This window comes from Felis catus, chromosome D1 (genome assembly GCF_018350175.1).
Source record: "Felis catus isolate Fca126 chromosome D1, F.catus_Fca126_mat1.0, whole genome shotgun sequence".
Classification (NCBI taxonomy): Eukaryota; Metazoa; Chordata; class Mammalia; order Carnivora; family Felidae; genus Felis; species Felis catus.
The window spans coordinates 53484494-53507317 of record NC_058377.1 but is presented as its reverse complement, the minus strand read 5'-3'; the positions used below and the strand labels follow the sequence as shown (position 1 = coordinate 53507317).

Here is a 22824-nt window from a genome sequence, read left to right as displayed (position 1 = left end):
GCAGGAATTATCCCTTGTCCTCTCTGGTCACTCCTCTGAAGTCCTTTGTCTCTCTAATGCTCTTTGAGTCTTTCTCTCCCTTTATACACAAATGTCCCTCCTAGCCAGGAGGGGAGTGGCACATCGCTAGATGAAGAGCAGGGTTAGCGTGGAGTGGAGGGGCTCAGGCCATTTGCTGAGTGATTCGGTGACCTGAGAAGCCTGTCCATTGTCCAGGCTTTAAAGGGCCGCTGCCCCTTACCATTAACCCAACTCAGGACAAAGGCCATCACCAGCTCAGACAAATAAGCTGCTTAGCCAGACCTCATGCATCATCTTGTCACCCATGCAGGGGCCCAACAGGGGCATCTTAAAAGAGCTAAGCACTGGAGCGCAACTCAGCAGTTTCCATTCAGGAGGACTCTCTGGCCAGCGGTTGGGGACCACCACCATGATGTGCACACAGCCTCCTCTTCGATGTGGGGCAGGGGTCGGGGGTGGGGAATCTCTCATCGGCTGGGGAGGCTCTCTGAGACCTTTGGTTTCCTGGAGGTTATCAAGAAGGGGGAACGATGGCTGCTGAAGGAGAAAAGGTGGCCTGCGGGGCTGAGAGGAAGTTGGGTTGAGAAGCCAGGCACACCTGGGGTAGAAAATGCCCCTTACTATCTGTGACCTTGGCCAAGTCAACATCCCTTTCTGAGGCTTGGTTTGGTAACACAATAACCAGAATAAGGATAACAATGATAGCCGTGTCCATTTAAGACTTCATAATAGTCTCGTTCTTTGCTGCATACCTCCCATACTTTATTTCACACTGAAGTCTAACAACACTTATGAAGGAGGTATTATTATCATCCCTATTTTATACATGAGGCAGAAGGGAAACTCAGAAGTTAAATCATTTGCTAAAGGTGTCAGCTGGTCGTGGTGGAGCCAAAATTCAAACCCACATTCTTAACTCCTCTGCTCTTGAGCCCACAAATCACACGGATTCACCGGGTGGGAAAGGTGGGGCACTTAGCACAGCACCTGGCTCCCTGCAAGGACGCGGTAATGGGATTCGGTCTTCTATTACACAGTCCCTCCTTGGTTCCTGAGGCTGGCCCCGCCGCCTTCTCCCCTCTCAAGGAGCTCTGAAATGAGTACTCCTTCTGGAGTACACAGCCGCACACCTGCCCTCAGTCCACACTGCTCACTCCATTCCCAGCTGAAACTCCGGGGAAATCGAGTCTTCTGGAGAGGCTGCTCCATGAGAGGGGACTGGGGGTGGGGGTAAAGAAGGGCCCCTCACACTAGCTCTGTCCTTGAAGAGAGGAAGAGAGCCTTGTCTTCCACCACTGCCCCCTGCAGCAGACCCTGCCTGCTGTTCCCTCTCCCTGTCCCCCAGGCACCTGGTCACACGTGGAGGGTATGGAGGATGTATGCTGAGAACTCTCTAGCACAGGACCCCACACAGAATGCACACCTGGGAATGTCTGCTGAATGAATGAATGAATGTTTGAAGAAATAAATGCTTCAAAGCCCCACATTTAGGCTGGGAGCATTTGGTTGCATACAAATAACTGACATGCAAAGTCTCACCATCCAGGCTCCTCCTAACACCTCCTCATCTGCGCGGGCTGCCATGACTGAGCACCACAGCGTGGGTGCCTTAAACAACAGACATTTCCTTCTCATTGTTCTGGAGTCTGGAAAGCCCAAGATCAAGGTTCCTACAGGGTTTGGTTTCTGGTGAGAACTCTCTTCCTGACCTGCACACGGCCACCTTCTTGCTGTGTCATGCGGCAGTGAGCATGAGTGCTGCTGTCCCTTCCATAAGGGGCATATGTCCCTTTCATAAGGATCCTGGTTTCCTTCAGGTTTCCTCCACCCTTTTGACCTCAGATGGCCTTCCTCACTTCCTTAAAGGATCTATCTCCAACACAGTCACAGGGGGCATTAGGGCTTCAACAGATGACTTCCGGAGGGGACGCCATTTAGTCTATAGCAGACCTGAAGATCCTAAAAGTAAAGCTCACTTCTGGGCAGAACCTGAGTGTGTAAATTTGCCTGGGCTCCTTGGGCGGGAGTCATCCTCTTTCTCCAGGAGAGTCCCCTGAGGCTCCCAGTTTGCATTACACTTCTGGAGCCCCACATACCCTGACACGCCGGCCTCCTTGCTCTCCTAATGGATGCTTGTTCCGGGGCAGGACTGTTCAGGCATGTGTCTGTCTCTCCAACAACCAACAGGTGGGCCGACTGCTTTCTTTTCTCCATGAGCCCTGGCACGATGTAAATCTTTAACAATAATTCGTTGAACTGAATTGGTTTTGAAGGGCAAACAAGCTTCGTTTCTTCCCATATCACTCCAAATCAGAAAGCCCTTCCACTGTCCTCACTATAAATTAATGCGGTTTTGTTATGTTCAGAAGCCTCTGCTCCCAATAATGCCAGATGTTCACCACGGGCCCTGTATTTGGCATCGGGAATGCCCCGTGTCCCCTCAAGAACTGTGTTAGTTTACTGTGGCCAGAGCTCCCTGGCAGGAGGACAAAAGTAAACAGAGTGAGCAGAGAGCCCCAGGGAAGAAGAGCTTTGGCTATAGTGCCACGCTGAGTCAGACCCTGAGCCTACCAGCAGTGGGAACAAGTAGAGGGTCACTGCAGGGTCCCCATGATAGGGATCTGGGCTTTGGAGGGATCACCCTGGGGCAGTGTGAGGATAGAGGAAAGGGAAAGATGGGGAGGGGGGCAGGGAGGCCAGTGAGGACACTACTGCAGTGGTCTAGGGGAGAAAAGACATAGTAGGAAATATTTTGGCTAAGGAGAGCAAAATTTGCAAAACTAGAAAATAGGTTAAGTATCATCTCAACCTCCATTTTTGCTCATTCTCAAGATGACAGCAGACAAGTGATCACAACATAAATTTTGATCAGGTAACTTCTCTACCACCTAAAAACATACCCCATTCTTTGCCAAAGGTGAAAAGGGGAGACCAGTAAATACTTAACACTCCCTATAATCTCAGTGTTTAAGATGTTATCCCATCTTGCGGTTGAAACATCTCCCAGATTGCTATTCTTCCTCCCATTTTACAGATGGGCAACCGGGCATGAAAAGCGAGCCCAGATGAGGTCACACAGCTAGTGTGGTGGAACCCTGCTTCAGGCCAGGTGTATATTCCCCCAAGAGCCTCCACTGTGGCAGCTAAAGAGAGGTCTCTGGAAATGCAAATATATGTGTGACTGCTGTTACTGTGTGCAGCAGCTTCCCAGAGTTATTTATAGAAACGTGATCTGTTCGGGAGAGAAGGAGTGAAGCCTAAATGAATTACCAGTCATTTTCCTCTCCTTTCAACTCTGGGGGGAAGGCCGGCTGACCAGAAGGAAAAGGCATCACGGCGTTTCATCTGGTACCAGATATCAGCACTCAGTTCCTGGAACTATGGGGAATGGAAGCAATGCAGGGAGCTCCAGCAAGGAAGGCTGGGGTTCTGTTTCGAAAACCCCCTGCTATGTTTGTTTAGCTGCCGCCTTGGGCTCGCTCCCCTACCTTGAATCTCTGGAAATCATGCAGGAGGGAGCAGAGGATTAAAGCTCTGGACTCCCAAACAGAGCTGTTATTTTTCCTCCTCCAAGCTTGGAGGGGTGGCCATGCAGGAATCTGCCTTCCTCTCGAAGATATGTGGCTCAAACCTTTCGGATTCCAGAAAGGGAAGAAGAAACTAACATTCTTTGGGTACCTATTATGTAGCAGTCATCATGCTAGAAGCCTTGGCCATATTTTCTCATGTGCATAATTTTGTGAAGTACTATTCAAAATAACATTAATTTTACAGAAGAGGAAACAGATCCAGAGAAGTTAAGCAACTTACTTGCCTGTGGCCACACAGCACAGTAGAGATCTGTAGGTCTCCATATTTTTCTCTCCCGTGACTCTATATTGTGCTGTTTCTGTTTTTTTTCTGGCTTGGGTCCTTTTAGGCCTTTTAGAGCAGAGTGAATTTTTTTTTTTTTTTAGTTGTTTAATCTCAAGCACCTATATAAATAATGGCAGTTCAGAGGGAGAGAGAGGAGGGGAGAAAGTAGAGGAAGGTGGGGGAGGAAGGAAGTCACATGGTTTCCTGGTCCAAACTGGGAGCCATTAACCAGTCCAGTGATGGGGGATCCAGCTGAGCTCAGAGCCCCCGGCTCAGACCTGATGACAGGGGCAGAAGGCAGGGGGGGGTCTAAGGGGACAGTGGGAACAGATCGCTCAAGAGAAGACCACACTTAGGAAAGGCAAGAAGGGTAGGTTCTGAGAGCAGCAAGAGATGTTTATTCTGCAAGTCAGCAGGCTGCAGGGAGCAGCACTGAAAGCTGAGACAGAGTACCAGAGAAAGCCAAGGGGCAAGTTATCCCACGGATGCGATTTTGGTGGCCTATGGCACAAAGGGACGTTAAAGCACTCTGGGTCACATGTAGGACAGATGCTTTCAACCTTTTAGGTGATGTCCACGTGGAAGTCTCAGCTTAGTTCTGATGTGTTTTTTTTTTTTTTAAACACCTAACACTTGCCAATGCCCCTACTTAACAAAGAGGAGCAATGCTCTGCTCTGTCCTTGAGCAGGCATTCTCTCCCCAGAATGTGACAACCGCTTCCACTGTCTTTATTTCTATAGCTACCTTCTATTTATGGCAAGTGAGTTGCAACAGAAGCACACAATTTTCTTTTAAAATAAATGCAGTCACCTCAGGAAAAAAATAATAATAACAATTTTGGTTAAAGGAGGCAGGAAAGAGTAGCGTAGGTGGGCACGCACAGCTATAGTACAGACCATGGCAGTGATGCACACGTGTATCGGGCTTGGGCAATGGTGATGTAATCCGGTTCCCCCACTGCCCAGACCGGGAAGCCAAGGGAGCCCAGGCTCCTGCAGGGTCGCACTGCAGGCCAGAGGCAGAGCTGGGCTCAGGGGCCAGGTCCTACTGCTCCCCGACACCAGCCTCTTCACAAACAGGTGTCTGGGACAACTCAGGTGGGTCACGGTGAGGCCTCTCTCCAGGTGAGGTTTACAACCAGCAGGCTGAGCTTCTGTGGATGGCGGTGGGCCTCACAGGTTGGACCGACCCACTGTGGGCAAATCCAAACCTGGCTCAAAGCTGTGTACCAAACGGGCATCTCTGTGCCAAGCTGCTTGTCTCTGTGCATGTGTGTCCTCCAGTGCATGATGGTGCTCCCAGCACTTCTCACTGGGCCAACCTCACAGCAATGTGCTGCGGATCCCACGAGGTGACAGATGTGAATGCCCTCTGGGAATGTGGGGGCCACACAAGGGTTAGTTGTACTGATCTCCCAAACTCTCCATGACCTCCCTCCAGGCACCTCTTCAACAGTCTGGGCCCCGAAGTGTCAGGAGATGCTCTATGACACGGTCTGGTGTCCACAGGGCCTCATGGAGCAGGTCACTAACATTTCAACGGGGACACAAACCAGGCTTAGTTTCCAGATGGAAAAAGCCCAGGCACATGGCTAACGTGCCTTCCTCAGGGGGTGGTCTAGGAATTCCTAGATCTAATCAAGCCATACACCAAAAATGTTATTTTTGTACCTTTTAATGCAATGGTATTTTGGGAAATTAGTGGAAAAGGAGCTGCAAAGAGTCTACAGTTGTGTCACGTGAGTGACTAATTAAAGGGCTCTGGTTCTCCCAGGACATTTAGTTACATTAATTCAAAATGTGACCTGTTTATTTTGCGAGGTCAGGAAGAAGCCTTACCTCCTAGAAAGCCAATGTGGCAATTAAATTAGAATCACCAGAGTTTGCCTGAGGTAACGTATGAAAAAGGGCTTTGTAAACTGTACAAAAACAGAAGTCACCTCGGTGTGGTTGTCCCCACCGCCCCCAATTAGGGGGGCACGAATCGCCGGCCCCTGGTGGGAGGCCACAGGTGAAGGCTTGTTTAGTTGAGGGAGGCACCTGGTAAGGTGGAAAGGGCATGAAGTCTAGGGCCATGCTTTGAAGCTCGACTTTCCAGCACTTGGGCAAATCACTTCATCTCTGAGAGTCTCCACGCGTATACCGGGAACGTGGCTCATTGCACTGTTCTGAGGGGGCGTGGTTTTGTGTGTGTGGTGCGGGAGGAGGGCTGGAAGGAAGGAGGAAGAGTAAACATCAACATTTTTCACTTCTGGTTGTAATACCTACAATGTGGTACTCAGTAGGGAGCGTACAGCCTTGGAGAAGGCCCACCTCAAGGAACCTACAGTTGAACATGGAAATCAGACATGGATAATCAGGCTGCCAGACTGTTAAGGGGGAGTGTGAACAGAAGGTGGCAGGGCATTAAGAAAGAAGGCCCACCCATCCGAGGGGCTACCAGGGAAGTTCCTTACGAACTCAGAGCAGCATGCTGAGTTCTGGATTCTGGAAGATTGCTCCTGAATTCCCCTGCAGCAAGACAGCCAGCCTGCCGGCCTGGCCCAGCCTCCTGAGCTCCCACATCAACAGCAGAGGGGGCTGGCCTTTCCAAGTAACTGTTATGGATAAACAGCAATTTTTTTATGGAGCTGCCCAGCCAGCAACTTGCACCTGTATCATACCTTCTAGTTATCAAGCTATCTAGTTATCTCTATAACCATGGGCAAGTTACTAAGCCGTTGAGTCCTGGTACTCTCATTTTTAAAAAGGTGCAATTCAGAATCACCATCCATTAACCACCATTCCGAAATCCCCCAAACTCTAAGACCAAAAGTTCTATTAAAATTCTTTTCATGGTAAAACTTGAACTGACACGAGGCTCAGAGTCCTTTTTTAAAAAATTTTTTAAATCCCATGAGTCTTAGTATTCACTGCAGAAATACTGATGTGTTTGATTACCGTGGACCTTCTGAGCACTCTGGGAATGTTAGGAAAAATACATCACATGAACTGTATTTTCTTTCTTAAACCTGAAAATTTCTGAATTCTGAAAGGAATCTGACTCTAAGGGGTTCATCGAAGAGTTTTGATCCCATTGGTTTAATACCTATTTTATGGGGTCTCTCTGCTTAGAATGCTCTTTCCCCCCATTTGTCCGGAAAACATCCACAGACATTTCAAATGTCACCGTGAATGAATGAATAAAGGAAGAAATCGATTTGTTTTGCTACTAGGAGTTAGGTAACTTAACTTCTCTACATAGCTGGTATAAGAACGGACAAGAGTATTTGAAATACAAGAGACTTAGAGGAGAGGTGAACAGAATTGCTTGAAGATTTCACACACCCCAATGTCCTTGACCTTTGGGACGGGGAAACATCCAGATCCACGTACCTGCAGTTGACATGGAATAACTAAATTAGGTTCCATGAAATTCACAGCGAAAGGAGACAAAATGTCACTGAACACTTCTCAGTGGTAGGAAACAGGCACAATTTTGCCTTCTGATTTCACAAACTGACTAGAAAGGACCCGGGCAGACTCCCTCAGGGGAATCTGGATAGGTTCTAAATTAAGTTGAATTTTTTGTTTTGTTTTGTTTCGTTTTAAGAAAACACTTTTGGAAGGAGCTGGCATACGTAGCAGTGTTTCCCATTCAGAAAGAAAAATAAACACTCCTCCACTGGGTTGGAAGTCAAAACAAAATAATCCCAGCTGCTTAAGACCTGAGAAAGTCAATGAAACTGCCAAACAACAGTGATGTTGACCAGTGTGACCAGCCTGAGAAATTTGTAAGGAGAGGTGGGAAGGGCCCAGGGCAGAGTATGGGGAAGAGGGGAAAGAAAAGAAAAGGGGGTGGGGGGGAAGCCATGGATGGCCCAGCATGCAGGGCTATCTCTCATGAAACAGCACTAAAATGTAATGTCTAAGTCATTTGTACTTACTCATCTTTGAAACTTCAGTGTCCTCACAAAAACACAACTGAAAGATTCTACTCTATGGTATCAGACAGACCTGAGGTTCGAATCTATCAGTTAGAAGCTGTGTGATTTAGGAAGTTACTTAACCTCTCTGGTCCTCTATGGCCTCAATGAGACTAAAAATCTTCACATCACAGGATAGATATGAAGATTCAATGAGATTCAACGTGATGCAATGAGATTCCAAACTTCAATGGGATTAAACACCTGTCACATGATAGGTACTTCATAAAGATTTGTGAAGCAATAGGAATCTAACAATTTGTAGTTCTTTTTTTTTTTTCTTCAAAGTTTATTTATTTGGAGACAGACAGAGAGGGAGTGGGGGAGGAGCATAGAAAGAGCAGAGCAGAGTATCTGAAGCAGGCTCTGTGCTAAGAGCAGGCAGCCTGATGTGGGGCTTGAGCTCACAAACTGTGAGATCATGACCTGAGCTGAAGGCAGACACTTAACTGACTGAGGCACCAGGCACCCCGCTTGTAATTCTTTTTAAAAAATTCTCTTAAAAGTCTTTAAGTTGGGGGGTGCCTGGGTGGCTCAGTCGGTTGGGCGGCTGATTTCGGCTCAGGTCACGATCTCACAGCTCGTGAGTTCAAGCCCCGCGTCGGGCTCTGTGCTGACAGCTCAGAGCCCGGAGCCTGCTTCAGGTTCTGTGTCTCCCTCTCTCTCTACCCCTCCCACGCTCATGCTCTGTCTCTCTCTCTCTCTCAAAAATAAATAAACATTAAAAAAATTAAAAAAAAAAAAACTTTAAGTTTTGGTTTTTTTTTTTTTTTTTTGGTGGAATTCCTCTTCTCTTCTCCAGTTTCCTGCTAAGGAGGACGCGCAGAAATAATGGGATCTGGCAATGGAAACAAATCAAAACAAATGGGGGCTGGGTAGGAGGAAGAAGACAGGAGATTCTGGAATCAAGCAGGCTTGGATCTGAAATCTTTAACATGCCCCTTCGAAGCAGTGGAGCTATGGGCAAGTTACCGGCCCTTGCTGGGCCTCAGTTTCCTGGCAGAAAAATAGAAATAAATGGAAGCTCAAATAAGTTAATGCATGTAGAGAAAGACTTACACACAGAAGGTGCCCCTTGCATGTCAATTCTCCCCCCACCTCTACCTCCCCTTGGCTTTGAGAAACTGACATCTTTCTCTGCGTTTTTATTCCCTGACCCTCTTAAATATTACCCTCCAGGTTTTAAAAGTCTCTGTACTTCAGAATTTAGATTATGACAATTCACGGAACGCTTAATATTTATTCTAAAAAGTTTCTCTGGGGTAGGGACAAATACCTACCTAATCCTAACCACTTCCTTAGCTTTTCAGCTGTGATGAGTTGATATTTGAGCGCAATCTTTCTTTATATATCAGTGTTTTCTAGATGGTTGTCCTTGGGGGCGGATTAGGACTTTGATGACAGAAAGAGCTCCTTCGCCTGTTTTCTTTCGTGCAGGGACAATGAGCTGTTCTGTAATGCCCCACGCGTTCGCCTTGCACTTTACACGGGGATTTTGGCAGGGCAGCTTTGAGGCGTCGCGGCCCTGAGACCACAGCCCTGTGCTGGAGTTGACACAGCTGTAGGCAGAGGGCCTCTGGGGAGCCCCTGGAGCGAGCAGCCCGAGCTCCCGAGGAGGCTGCTTTCCAGAGGGTCAGCCCTCCTGCGCCCTCCAGTGCAGGGCGCTGAGTCAGCTCCCACCAAAGGAAGCCGCTTCCTTTCCCCCCCCAGATAGGAGCCCGAGGGGCTGCCTTTGTCATTTAAAGTACATTGGGAATTAAGTGTCTGGGGAAGCCTGCCTCAGAAAAAGCTTCAGTAATTCATCCCTTTAGGGTGGTCTCTAAAGTCTTCATCGCTGCAAGGGAATGGGGCTGTGGCCACAGGGAAGGGGAAAGAGGGACGTCTGTCATCTTCACCAATTTTTTTTTAAGTAGGCTTCATGCCCAGCGCGCAGCCCAACCTGGGGCTTGAATTCATGACCCTGAGATCAAGACCTGAGCTGAGATCAAGAGTCCCGTGCTTAACTAGCTGAGCCATCCAGGCACCCCACCTTTATCATTTTTTTTTAACATCTATTTATTTTTGAGAGACAGTGCGAGACAGAGCATGAGCAGGGGAGGGGAAGAGAGAGAGGGCAGACACAGAATATGACACAGGCTCCAGGCTCTGAGCTGTCAGCACAGAGGCCGACATGGGGCTTGAACTCACAAACCATGAGATCAGGACCTGAGCCGAAGTCAGACACTTAACCGACTAAGCCACTAAGGCGCCCCACCTTGACCATTCTTAAACTCTATAGCAACCTTGGAAGCTTTTCCCCATATCACAGATAAAGCAACTGATGGTCTGGGAGGTTAGGTACTTTGCCCAGGGTCACATATCTGGGACCTCATTTCAGAAAGCTGGACCCCATGGTCCTTGCTTTCTTGGCTGCACTTGGTCCTCAAAGAGTTTGTATCTCTTGCTCATTCATTTATTTGCTCATTAAGTCAGCACTGCACAAAAAGTGCCTCTAAAGCCATGCACCAAACTGTTAAAAGTGGTTACCTCTGGGAGGAGGGATTACAAGAGAACTTTGCTTTTTACCATTCTGTATTGTCTGAATGTTAACAAGCATCGTTACTATTATGATCGACAAAACAATAAAGATAATCCTATTAAAATAACTTCACATTTCTTTCATGAAAACAAATCAAACAAAACCTTCAAAACATATATCGGGTCCAATACGTGGCAGGGTCCAGTCGTCTCCACACACTAGTGCTGGGTTTATGGCAGTATCAGCAAGTCCTTTTGCTCATAGAAGACCGCTCAGTTTGGGGTTTCAGGGGGACAGGAAGGTTGCAGGCAGGGTCCAGCTGCGGAGTGAGACTCACTGGCTCTCTCATGACCCACCAACCCAGAGCAGCAGGCTACTAAAAACCCAGACTCTCCCTTTGGTCAAGGGACACATTGATAACCAACCTTTAGTAACACACTCAGAGCGAAAACCCCAGAGAAGGAATCAGGAGTGTCTCCAGGTCCCCTGGAGGCAGGAAGAGCACAGAGGAGCAGAACTGAGCAGAAAGCTTGTAGGCCAAAGTTCCCCCATCTTGCTGGCACATCAATAATGCACTAATGCTATCAATTTGCTGCAGAACGTACAACAAAGTGATTCTTCTTGTTCAGTTATTTAGCAAAGGGAGAGATTAAAGACTTTAATCTCCTGCCTTTTCTTTTATCTGCAAGGCTTATTTACCCAGAAATGAACAAAAAATATCATTGTACGTGTGTGTATGTGTGTGTGTATTTTTTTTTTTTTTTTGCAAGTAAGCTTAAGAAAGCTACTGGCTGGCACACCTCTCTCAGTACCACATGACATTCATATATTCAGAGTACCTTAGAGATTGCTCCTTCACTGGCAAGATGGGAAACTGATGCCTAGAGAGAGAGACAGTCATTTGCCCAGGACAAGTAGCCAGGGAGCCACAGAGCTGGTCTTGTGCACAGGTTTCCTACCTCCTAGTCCAGGGTTCCTGTTTCTGTGCATAGTTCAAAACATGAGCAGGTAAAATGTATAGAGAAGCGGTGACAGCAAACCACCAAAAGGACAATGTCACTCTCAGAGAGCACAAAGGTTAAATAGTCCCCGGAGGATGGTTTGGCTTTTGGTTACAGAGAATGTAGGGCCTGAGATTTTGGCAGAAGAGAACCACTAAGTCCAAAGACCTCCTGTCTGATTTTCAAAGAGCGTAGAGGCTGTATATTATTCCCTCTCTTGGAGGCTTCTAGGCATCCTTGCAAAGAAGTAGACTGGCCTCTGCTGGACACAGAGAGGGCAAGACCTTGACCCATGTCACACAGCACCTGACCAGGTGCTGAAACCTGGGGCTGCTAGCTCTAAGTCTACGTAGGGCTCTGCCACCATACCCTCCCATACCTCTTCTCCGTAAGAGTCAGGGCACAACGAAGACGAATAGTGTTCATTATGGACAGATCCATGCTTGTGCCCAGCGGCTCTCTCTGCAACCAGCATTCAGCCCTGCAGCAGCTTGGGGCTTCAGGGCCCTCTCTCTCCTGGCAGTTTGAAAGTCAAGAACTTTCAAAGCCAGTGCTGGGCTCCAGGTGGTATCCTTTCTCTCAGCTTTCTCATGGTTAATGGGGACACTATAGCACCAGTTTCTTAGGCTGGGTTGTGAGGAGAATCCAGCAAAGCAACAAGTGGTGGTGGCACAGTCCTGGGCAGAGTAGGTGGCCAATCGGTGCTATTTTTGTTTTAGCCTTTCTTTTCTTTTTCTGTTTGGATCTTTGTTTCTGTGGCTTTGCCTGCCTTGGTCTCCACCTGAGGCTTCTGTCTCGGGTCTGTCTGTGCATCTCTGTCCCTGCAGCTCTATCCAGACGTTTGTCATGGGAATGGGGACAGCAATCCCCTCACAACCCCCCCGCCCCCCCCCCCCCCCCCCGCACATCCCAGCGGCGCAGCGGGGCAGGAGCCGCGCTGCCTGAGCTGCGGAGCCGAACCAGGTCCCCGAAAACCCCGAGCCCCCCATGCACCAGGCCCCTCCGCCCCTGCAAGCGGCCCAAGCAGGCAGTTTAATCAGCATCACCAACGAAAGGGAAAAAAACAACAACAAAAAACCCACAGAAGTTAGGAAGAGAGAGGGACTTACCGTTCGCCGCGACCCCCAGGCTGGCGGAGCCACTTTTAACTAAGAATGAATTAGGGACAAACTCTTCCTCAGAGTCTGAGTCCGGGGTTGGCTGGGCCACACCGCTGCCTAGCAACCGCCTCTGGCTCTCATTGGCCGGAGGGGAGGGGGGCGGGGAGGGGGACTGCTCAATAGGGGTTGATGAAGCGGATGAACAATGCAAGGGAGCACCTGCGAACCACAAAGACAAACACAGACAGAAAAAAAATAATGAAAATTGGTTTCGAGGCACACGGGGAGGGGCAGGGAGCAAAATAAAACACGCATCAACGGGGGAGGGGCTCCCAACAGGGGGCGATCTACTGCACACGTGGTCCGGGGGGCGGGGCTGATGCCTCCGCAAAGGTAGTTGGTGCAAACTTCTTCTGCAGAGCCGGGCCTAGGCGCAGAAAAGTCTGCGCGGCTTGCCAACAGGGCAGCCCGCGGAAACACACGGGAAGCCCTACCCGCTTTGCCTGTTCTCTGAGAGAGGCCTGAAAACCTGGAGTCTGGTTCTGGGTGGCTGTGCTATCTATCAAACAGCAACCCCGCTCTGAGCCTCAGTGGCCCCGCTGGTAAAATGAGCAGCCACACTGGGTGATCGCTGAGTTCCTGCAAGCTGGCCATTCTGTGATGTCACTCAAGTGAAACGATGTTCTCATTAGTGAGATTTTTTTTAATCGGACATGCCTGGAAAAGGCTCTGGGTCTCATAAAAGATAGAGCCGGAGAGAATGACCTCGGGCTGCCCCCACCGCTGGCATTCTAAGATTTTAACACACTATTTTACTTTTTCTAAGAATCTGACATTTTAAGATTCTTAAATCCTGCCATTTTCTGCAAACTCCCTGAGTGCAAGAGCATTAGCAGTCTTTTTCACTTCTTTATCCCTGGAGTCTAGCACAGCGCCTGGCATGCAGTAGGCGCTAATGAAATATTTGCTGGATGGGAGAGTTGCAGGTGTCTAACATATTAGGATCCTCAAGTTCGAACCATCTCAGACAAGATAATTCTATAATTTTAGGGCACTAATATTCTATGAGTTCCAAGATACACTGAGTCAGTGTATTTTGACTCCAAGTTTCTAACATGTCAGGGTCGTAAGATTCTAAAACCCCAGTTTTGTGAGCACATTCCCAACTCTTCAGAAGGAGAAGGTGATGGCCTGGGAAAAGAGCTTTGAGATCAGGCAATTTGCAGTTCTACCTGTGGCTGGCCTTCAGACATGTGCAGTACATCGTCCACAAGAGAGGGAACATAAGCACAGACAGATAACAGTATACAGTACAAGACAATGCATCCACTTGACGGCAAGGGCTGCTTCTTTTCTCCCACCTTGACTGAGAGAAGCCTTAAAACATAATCCGATCTACCCAGCTTTGCAAAGAGGCTGAACCTTAGGAAACATAACGTAGCCTGGACAAGTCATCATAAAATCTGGCAGAGCTTTAAGGGAGAGGTGGCACAGAGACCAGCTAATTGTTGGGGGGAGGGGAAGCTTTTTGTGGGCTACCAAGAGAAGCTCTCTCAGGTCACAGCCACCAAATCCTGCAGGATTCTGTAGTTTTCATGACTCTTATGTCAAACCCTGAGCCTAACCACGTGTGATGACATTTTACAGATGTGCTGTATACACCATCTGGTTCATGGTAGAAATTTAGTAAGAGCAGTTGAGATAGCCGGGATCAATGACCATGGTGCAACCTCTGAATGGCTCTGTGTTCTGGTTTCTTTACCTAAAACATCCAGGCTAGGATTCTCTTCAAAATCATCCAAACCAAGGATTCCCAATTCACCTTGTGAGAACCTTCACGGACACCACTTACTACACAGCATGCTAAGGTGATCAGCCTTGACTTGATCCAGCCTTGACTTGAGTTCTGGTATCACATTTGCCATACTGTATTTGCAGTTATCTGTAGCTGTCTCCCACATAAAAGTATAGGGCATATTCTTGGGGGACAGTACATTCTTGGAGTAGGTTGTGGAGTTCAACAGAATCGGGGTATCCTTCATGACCTAGCCTCCTATTAGCTGTATGATCTTGGGAAAATGACTTCCAGTTTCTTGTTTGTAAGCTGGGTACCTCTCCCCTTTCACACAGTTGTTGTGAGGACTAAGGATACCATATCTGAGCACGCAGTATGCATGAGCAAGTAGGAGCCCAGGGTCAGTGCTCACCAAATGCTCATTCAATTGAATGAATCCCCCCACCCCAGCCAACCCCCCGCCCCCCCGCCGCCCGTCCCCCGGCACCAAGAACCTCATTCATGATTCTGCTTCCTTTGCAGTCCCAGTTTTGGAAAGATTTTATCTAGCAGGCTGCATTTATTAAGCAAATATACATTCATTTCCTCCTCTTTTATTAGTCAAAGACATCTTATAATCTCCAATCAGAGCTTCTGATGAGCTCGGGATAGCCGGTATCATACCATGCTGAGTTGTTAGAATTTTAGACAAAAGTTAAGAAACACAATATGTTGTTCTAGGGGGGCTAGTTACAGCCTCTTCCTAAGTACATCTGTCAGGCTTTATGAAATAAATAGTTCCAGAACTAAGTAAATTGTTCCATCACAAACTTCAGAGACCCAAGGCTGGGAACAACACAGTGCCCTCCTGGGCCTCATGCCTGTTTCTTCTGCCTTCCATCCAACCTCCAGGTCTCCCTCACCTCGGGTCTCAGCATTGCTCTGAATATTCATAACCTAACACTCAAAGCACCTAACAAAGTGCCAGGCCCTTAGTAGGTGTACAATAACTCATGATGTTTCTGTGAAGTACAGATATTGTTGGAAACATGTTAATTCCCTTCCTCGTATGCACCAGCTTCTTCTAATTCATGTGGTCCCAAAGTAGGGTACACAGAACCACCCCCTGGGCACAAGAAAATATCGAAATATTTATTTTATGGGGGGGCGGCTGGGTGGCTCATCGGTTAAGTGTCCAACTTTGGCTCAGGTCATGATCTCGCAGTCCGTGGATTTGAGCCCTGCATTGGGCTCTGACAGCTCAGAGCCTGGAGCCTGCTTTGGATTCTGTGTGTGTGTCTCTCTCTGCCCCTCCCCTGCTCATGCTCTCTCTCTCAAAAATAAAATAAACATTAAAAAAAGAAATATTTATTTGAATCCCCTTTTCTAATATCTATTTTGTATATATTTTGTAATATATATAGTACATTAGTGCTTGAAACACATATAATAAAATGCATTGCTGTACAAATTTGGCAACTACAGAAGCAAAGCAGGGTGATATTAAGAGTTTGGGCTCTGGAGCCAGATCCCCCATTTGAATTCTAGCTATACTACTTGTTAGCTCAGTAGTAGTGACCTTGGGCAAATCACTTTACCCTTTGTACCTCAATTTCCTCATCTATATAAAGGAGATTAAAAGATAGAGTAAAAAACGAACATCTATTTCACAGGGTTGCTTTGAGGATTAAAGGAGTCCAGACAAGGAACACGTTGAGAACAGTGTGGCAGCCAGTAAGCACCTAATAAGCATTAGAGGCTCTATGTATAAATATGTATATAGAGAGTGAGGGCACTAGGCTCTCATAAGAGCAGTGCGGGATTGCAGAGTATGGCAAATACTGCTTCATTCCACAAACCCTTCCTAAATACCCACTGACTAGGCTAGAAGGTGAGGGGGATACAAACAGTGAGAGACATGGCCCCAAAGGAGCTGGCGGGAGGGGAGACAGTCACACAGAGTTCTAAGCAAGGCACTGGGGACCTGTCAGAACAGAAGACAGCCCAGTGCATAATCAGGATACACACTTCATCTGGAGGAAAGGTGAAAGGCTTTCTGGAGCTCGAGAGAGTTCCGGTGGGAAGAGAAGGAGAGATCGGGGGATGGGAACCCACGGCATAGGGAAGAATGGCAGAGGGCCTAGGGCCTCATCCTTCGCCGGGTCTCCAGCAGCCTGCCCATCCCCCCTCTGCTTCTTAAGTCTCATGCGCTACCATGAACTTCTCACCAAGTCTGCCGAGTCTTGCAGAGCCGTGTTGGCCTGCTCTCATTTCCAGGGATGCAGGCCTCTACCTTTTGTCCAAGTTTGAGGAGTTGCACAACTTCAGGGCATCATTTGCAGGGAATCTGTTTGAATGGCACTCCCCGGAACACAGTTTTGCACCTTCTCTTTCTTCTCCCTGCACACATACTTTACTCTTCCCTTTTCCCCATCACTACCACCCTGTGTCACTAGCTCCCACTCATCCTTAGGCCTAACCTCACGTCACCTCCCCCGGGAAGGTTTCCTGATGCCTCAGGCCTGGGTTTGGCACCCCTGCTGCATCCCCACACAGCTCCCTGTACTTTCTCTTTTGCAACACTTCCTGCTCTGCCGTGTTTACTTTCTGTGTCTGCCCACTGGCCTGCCTGGCTTGCCCATTATCATATTTCCCAGTGCCTAGCACAGTGTCCAGTGCATAGAAAACACCAGTAAAAACTTGTTACATGAAGAGGCGATGGGAAGAAGGTAGAAGGGAAGGAGAGTAACTTGATTACGGTGCAAAGGGTCTATATAAAGAGAACAGTGAGAAACAACAGCAGGTTTAGGCCTTGAACACAAAGAAAAGGAAGCCAGACCTTAACTGGGAGTCATGGAAGCTTTTAAAGTCAGAAGATGACAAGACCAGGGCTGTGCTTTACAAAGATCTGCTCTTTAAACTTAAGGCATCTGCTCAGCCACTTAGATTTCCTTTCTAAATGGCTCACCTCAGCCAGGATGGAAGTCCCCGTGATTGCCTCTGGGGGTGGAGGTAGGGGACAGATGCATGTTTATATAGGCAAATAATACATGCCTGATGCCAAGGGATGATGGGACTGGAGTTTAGGATTGCCTTCCCATGTACCCTGATCATCAGCTTGAAGGGAACCTGGTAATGTAGAATTTTCCACAGTGTTCATGGCAAAATGAGATGGGATGATGGGTGTGAATCTCCCTACACCTCACTCCAACAATGAAGGGGGCCAGTGAAAGGTGGAGGGGAGTCATCCATGTTTCCTGAGAGAATGTCTCTGTGAGCCTAGTTCTAGCTTATCGTGGATGAGGAGGGAGAAAGAGCCACAAAGTGAGAGTGCAGACACTCATATGATTGAGGTGGAGGGTGAGGCGGGGCCAGGAACAAACATTCTCAGAGCTCCTTCTGGAATCCAGGAACCCAGTCAGGTGCTTTATGAGATCTCTTCCTCACATCAAACCTGTCAGTAGGAAAATTCAACCCCATTTTCAAGGCTTAGAGAGGTGAAGTAATTTGTCTATGGTCACAGGAGCTGGGTAAGAACTCGTAGCTGCAGTGCTGTTCCCTGAGTGGCGTGAATGAAATTTATCAGGCCCCATTTCGGGTAGGGAAAGGGAAGCTCTTGTCTATCAACTGAAACACATCTAAAGCAAAAAGACCACAGGCTTCCTGTTGTGTAAGCCAGGGATCAGAGTCCAGTTTTACAGCGGCTGTGTGACCTTGGGTAAGTCATGTTACTTCTCTTAGTCTCTGTTTTCCCCTTTAAAAATGGAGCACTTATACCCACTGCAAAGGGTTGCTGGGGAGATTGATGCCATGATGCTTCTAAGGAGCCCAGCAGTCTCATGGAAGGGGCTCAGCCAACACTGATTTCCTCTGCCATTCCGCCAGCTGTAATCTACAGTAAGAGCAGGGTGGTTTTGTGCAGTAGATGATAACAGATCTGCAAGCGTGCCAATGACACCTTTATCAATGTGGACTACTTGTCAATGTCATAAAAAGAGGAAAGTGTTAAGGAGGCAGCCGTGATATATGAAAAGAACACAGGACAAGGGAATCCTGAGATCTGCAGAAAGGACAATTTCAGTTACTCACATCTTTGTGTGAATCATGGGAGCATTTGAAACGTAACCTATAGCTAGGATAGGATATTCTCAAGGAAGGTCGTTTTAGCATTCTGGATTCCGAGCGTGTCTCTAGAGTATGCCAGGAGGCTGAAGTGTGAAGGGCCAGCTGATGGACACATTTATTACTCTGACAAGTAAAGAAAGACCATTAACAAAATGCACGTTTTTACACTTTTCTCAGCAGTCTTGAGAAAGCCATCTAAACACCCAAACGGAGGCGGGAGCCTGGGTGGCTCAGTTGGTTGAACGTACGGCTCTTGATTTTGGCTCAGGCCATGATCCCAGGGCTGTGGGATCCATCCCTGCATAGGGCTCTGTGCTAAGCATGGAGCTTACTTAAGATTCTCTCTCTTCTCTCTCTCTGTCTCCTCCTCCTCCTCTTCCTCCTCCTCCACTCCTCTCCCCTGCTCATGCTCTTTAAAAAATAAGTAAACAAACAAACGCCCAAAGAGAATCTTATTAATCTAAACCGTCTAGACTGTGACAGGGTGAATCGCAGCCCACTGACAGAGGCAAAGTGTGAGTCCCATCGGAAAAGCCAGAGCACTGGCTGTGTGCTGCAGGGAGGGCACTTTCTCACAGGTATGTCACCTTGTGCAGCCGTGAGCTGACAGATTCACCCCTCCTGTGAAGGTTCTGTTCTAGAAAACTCTAGTCCCTTCCCTTAACACCAAGTGCGTTCCTTCTCTTCTCATGCTCCAACCTCGCCTCTATGTCCTTTTAACGGGGCAGCCAATTGCTTCAGGGAGTAAGTAAAATCCTTCTTGGTTCTGAGCAGAGGATGGAAAACTGGGATCTCCTTCTGACAGAAGGTTTGGGGCTCCTGGAAGACCAGAAGTTTCACCACAGGGCAGCATGTCCTGACTCAAGTGAGGGACATTCCCATCCACTACTTCAATAGCCTCGCTTGCCTGACAGGATGGTAGGCTGCTCACCTCTGTGTCCTGGCCTAGATTAGAGTCTCAGCTCAGAAAAGCTTTGCAGAACTGGTTCCCATAGTTATCTGAAATGGACTGAAGCCCACTGCTGTGAAGGATTTCAAAGTGCAGGAAACCCCAAGCCAGAGAGCTACAGAGACCCCACATTCTGTGTGTCAGTGTCAGCCTCAATTTGCATCTGTTATTCTGCATTAATTAACAAGAGTGCCCCGCCTTTACTCTAAAAACGTCTGATTTGGACAGTTAATTAGATGGCTACCCTGTTTCAGGGCAGTATGGATTCAGTTCCACATCAGAGGCTGTAGTCTGCTGCCTAGACTAAGGGCCAAGAGATCTGGGTGCAGGTCAACGATGTGCCTCGGGACCACGGTCAAGTCCTCTGACAGCTCTGGCCCTCGCTTTCCCCATCAGGGAGCCAGACTAGCACACTCTAAGGTTCTTCTGTAGGAGTAGCTGTAGTACCTACCTCCAGGGGATGTTCTGAGGAGGAAAGGAGACTATAAAAAGAAGGCAGGATAGAAACGATTTCAGTTACAATGGCAAGTGAGGTTCCTTCAGCAGGGCGAATGCTCATAAAGTGTTTACACGATGAATAAATTTGTAGGAATGTATTGGAAAAAGGATTAGCTGAAAAAACCTTTTTTTTTTTTCAACGTTTATTTATTTTTGGGACAGAGAGAGACAGAGCATGAACGGGGGAGGGGCAGAGAGAGAGGGAGACACAGAATCGGAAACAGGCTCCAGGCTCTGAGCCATCAGCCCAGAGCCTGACGCGGGGCTCGAACTCACGGACCGCGAGATCGTGACCTGGCTGAAGTCGGGCGCTTAACCGACTGCGCCACCCAGGCGCCTAAACTGATTTCTAAAATGTGAAAACCTCTGGGGCACCTGGGTGGCTCAGTCAGTTAACTGTCTGACTGCTGATTTTGGCTCAGGTTGTGATCTCACGGTCATGATCTCACAGTTGTGAGATCAAGCCCCTCATTGGGCTCCACACTGGGCATGGAGACTGCTTGGGATTCTCTCTCTTCCTCTCCCTCTGTTGCTTCCCTGCTCAGTTCATGCTCTCTCTCTCTCTCTCTCTCTCTCTCATTCTCTCTCTCAAAAAAAAAAAAAAAGAAATTAACAAAAATGTGAAAACCTCTTAACTGAGCAGTTATACTTCTAGCAAGTTACCCAAGAACATAATTGTGACTTTTCAAAAGATTTTCTAATAAGAATATTCATCACAACATCATTTGTAATAGTGAGAAGTAAAATAAAAAAATGCTAGAAAGGAAAAACATCTTTAATGTTAAAAGTACCTAATTATGTAAAGTAAGGCACAGCAGTACAATGTTAATACACAGACGTTATAAGCCATGTTTGTAAAGAACACTTCGGGACATGTGAAATTGGATATAAAAAACTATGATGCAAAACTGTATAAAAAGTAATTCTGACATTTAAGTGTGTGTGTGTGCAGTTTGTACAGAAATGTTGACACCTGTCACCTTAAGGCAGTAAAATCATGAATGCATTTTAGTTTTTTATAATTTTTCCATATTTCTAATTTTTTCAAGGAGCAAATGTGATAATGAGATTTAAAAAATAAAAGTTATTGTAAAGAGGGGTGCCTGGGTGGCGAAGTCGGTTAAGCGTCCGACTTCAGCCAGGTCACGATCTCGCGGTCCGTGAGTTCGAGCCCCGCGTCAGGCTCTGGGCTGATGGCTCAGAGCCTGGAGCCTGTTTCCGATTCTGTGTCTCCCTCTCTCTCTGCCCCTCCCCCGTTCATGCTCTTTCTCTGTCCCAAAAATAAATAAACGTTGAAAAAAAAATTAAAAAAAAAAAGTTATTGTAAAGAGAAGGAAACACACCGACAGGAAGGTAGCAAAGAGCACGGCTTCTGGTTTGGGTCCCCAGTATGTGGAGCACTGCACAGCCATAGCCTCCTGGGCCCAGATTCGCCTTCTTTTCCAGCCTATTAAATCTAGTGGGTCTTACTCCCCTCGCTGGGCAGCTCCCACTAAGTCAACTCTCCTCTTTTCTCATCAACAGTGGTTATTTTCAGAAGCAGGTCTGGGGCCATCTGTCTCTGTGACTTATGCTGGGAAAATGGTCTCTGGAAAACAGGAGGCAGTAAATTTCTCAGGCTCAGCTCATTTGATCTCCATCCCTCCTCCTCACAGGTTTCTCAGGGCCATTTTTTTTTAAAGCATTTACCAAGAAAGGAGCTTTGCTTTCACCTGTTTGTGGGGGGACACCCAGATCCTGGAGTACCTTCCACCTCGACACTGAGAAGGGAGGGCTTTAGGTCTCTGGTCTTCACTCAGGGATGGCCAGCTAGCTGTGCTGCTTGTTTGATTACAGGTGTATTAAATGAGGACATTCATTGAGGTGCCTGCGTGGTTCAGTCGGTTGAGCATCCAACTCTTGACCTTGGCTCAGGTCGTGATCTCATGGTTTGTGAGTTTAAGCCCTGCATTGGACTGTGCTAGCAGTAGGGAGCTTGCTTGGGATTCTATCTTTCCCTCTCTCTGCCCCTCCCCTACTTGCTCTCTCTCTCTCTCTCTCCAAATAAATAAATGAGGACATTCATTGATTTTGGGGGGTAATAACAGCTTTATTGAGTTATAGTTCACATACCATACAAATCACCCATTTAAAGCATATCATTCAATTATTTAAAAAAAAAATTTTTTTTTTTTAACGTTTATTTACTTTTGGGACAGAGAGAGACAGAGCATGAACGGGGGAGGGGCAGAGAGAGAGGGAGACACAGAATGGGAAACAGGCTCCAGGCTCTGAGCCATCAGCCCAGAGCCTGACGCGGGGCTCGAACTCATGGACCGCGAGATCGTGACCTGGCTGAAGTCGGACGCTTAACCGACTGCGCCACCCAGGCGCCCCTCAATTATTTTTAATATATTCACAGAGTAGTGCAACCATCACCAGTCTATCTACCTATCTATTTATTTTACCACAGTCAATTTTAGAATATTTTCATCCCCCCCCCCCCAAAAAAAAAGCCCATACATATCATCAGTCACTCCCCATTTCCCTCCAAACCCTCGCAGCCCTGGACAATCACTAATCTACTTTCTATGTCTATGGATTCACCCATTCTGGGCATTTCATGTACATGGACTCAGGACATGTGCTCTTTTGTGGCTGGCTTCTTTCATTTAACATAATGTTTTTGAGGTTCATCCATGTTGTGAGATGGATTAGAACATCATATCATTTTATTGCCGAATGACATTGTGTTGTATGGACATTGCGTTTATTTGTTCATCAGCTGATGGACACTTGGGTTGTTTCTACTTTCCAGCTATTCTGAATCAACTGCTACAAACATCTGTGTACACATTTTTGTGTGGACATGCGTTTTCATTTCTCTTGGGTGTATACCTAGGAGTAGAAATGCTGGATCAAAGTAACTCTGCTCAACATTTTCAAGAACTGTTGGACTGGTTTCCAGTGGCTCCACCATTTTCCATTCCCACCAGCAGTGTCTAAAAGTTCCAATTCCTACACATCTTTGCCAACACT

General features: G+C 47.4%; 1 protein-coding gene across 9 annotated transcripts in view; it reads right to left on the bottom strand.

Moving 5' to 3' along the window:
- Positions 1–22824, bottom strand: part of TENM4 (teneurin transmembrane protein 4) — a 744941-nt gene that overhangs the window by 277527 nt on the left and 444590 nt on the right. For 8 of the 9 annotated variants that reach the window (XM_023238928.2, XM_045038070.1, XM_045038066.1 and 5 more), the window contains one exon: positions 12470–12679. The exons of the other annotated variant lie outside the window; for it this stretch is intronic. In XM_023238928.2, coding sequence (XP_023094696.2) covers positions 12470–12679 — 210 coding nt within the window. The remainder of the gene's footprint in view (positions 1–12469; positions 12680–22824) is intronic. 9 annotated transcript variants of the gene reach the window in all.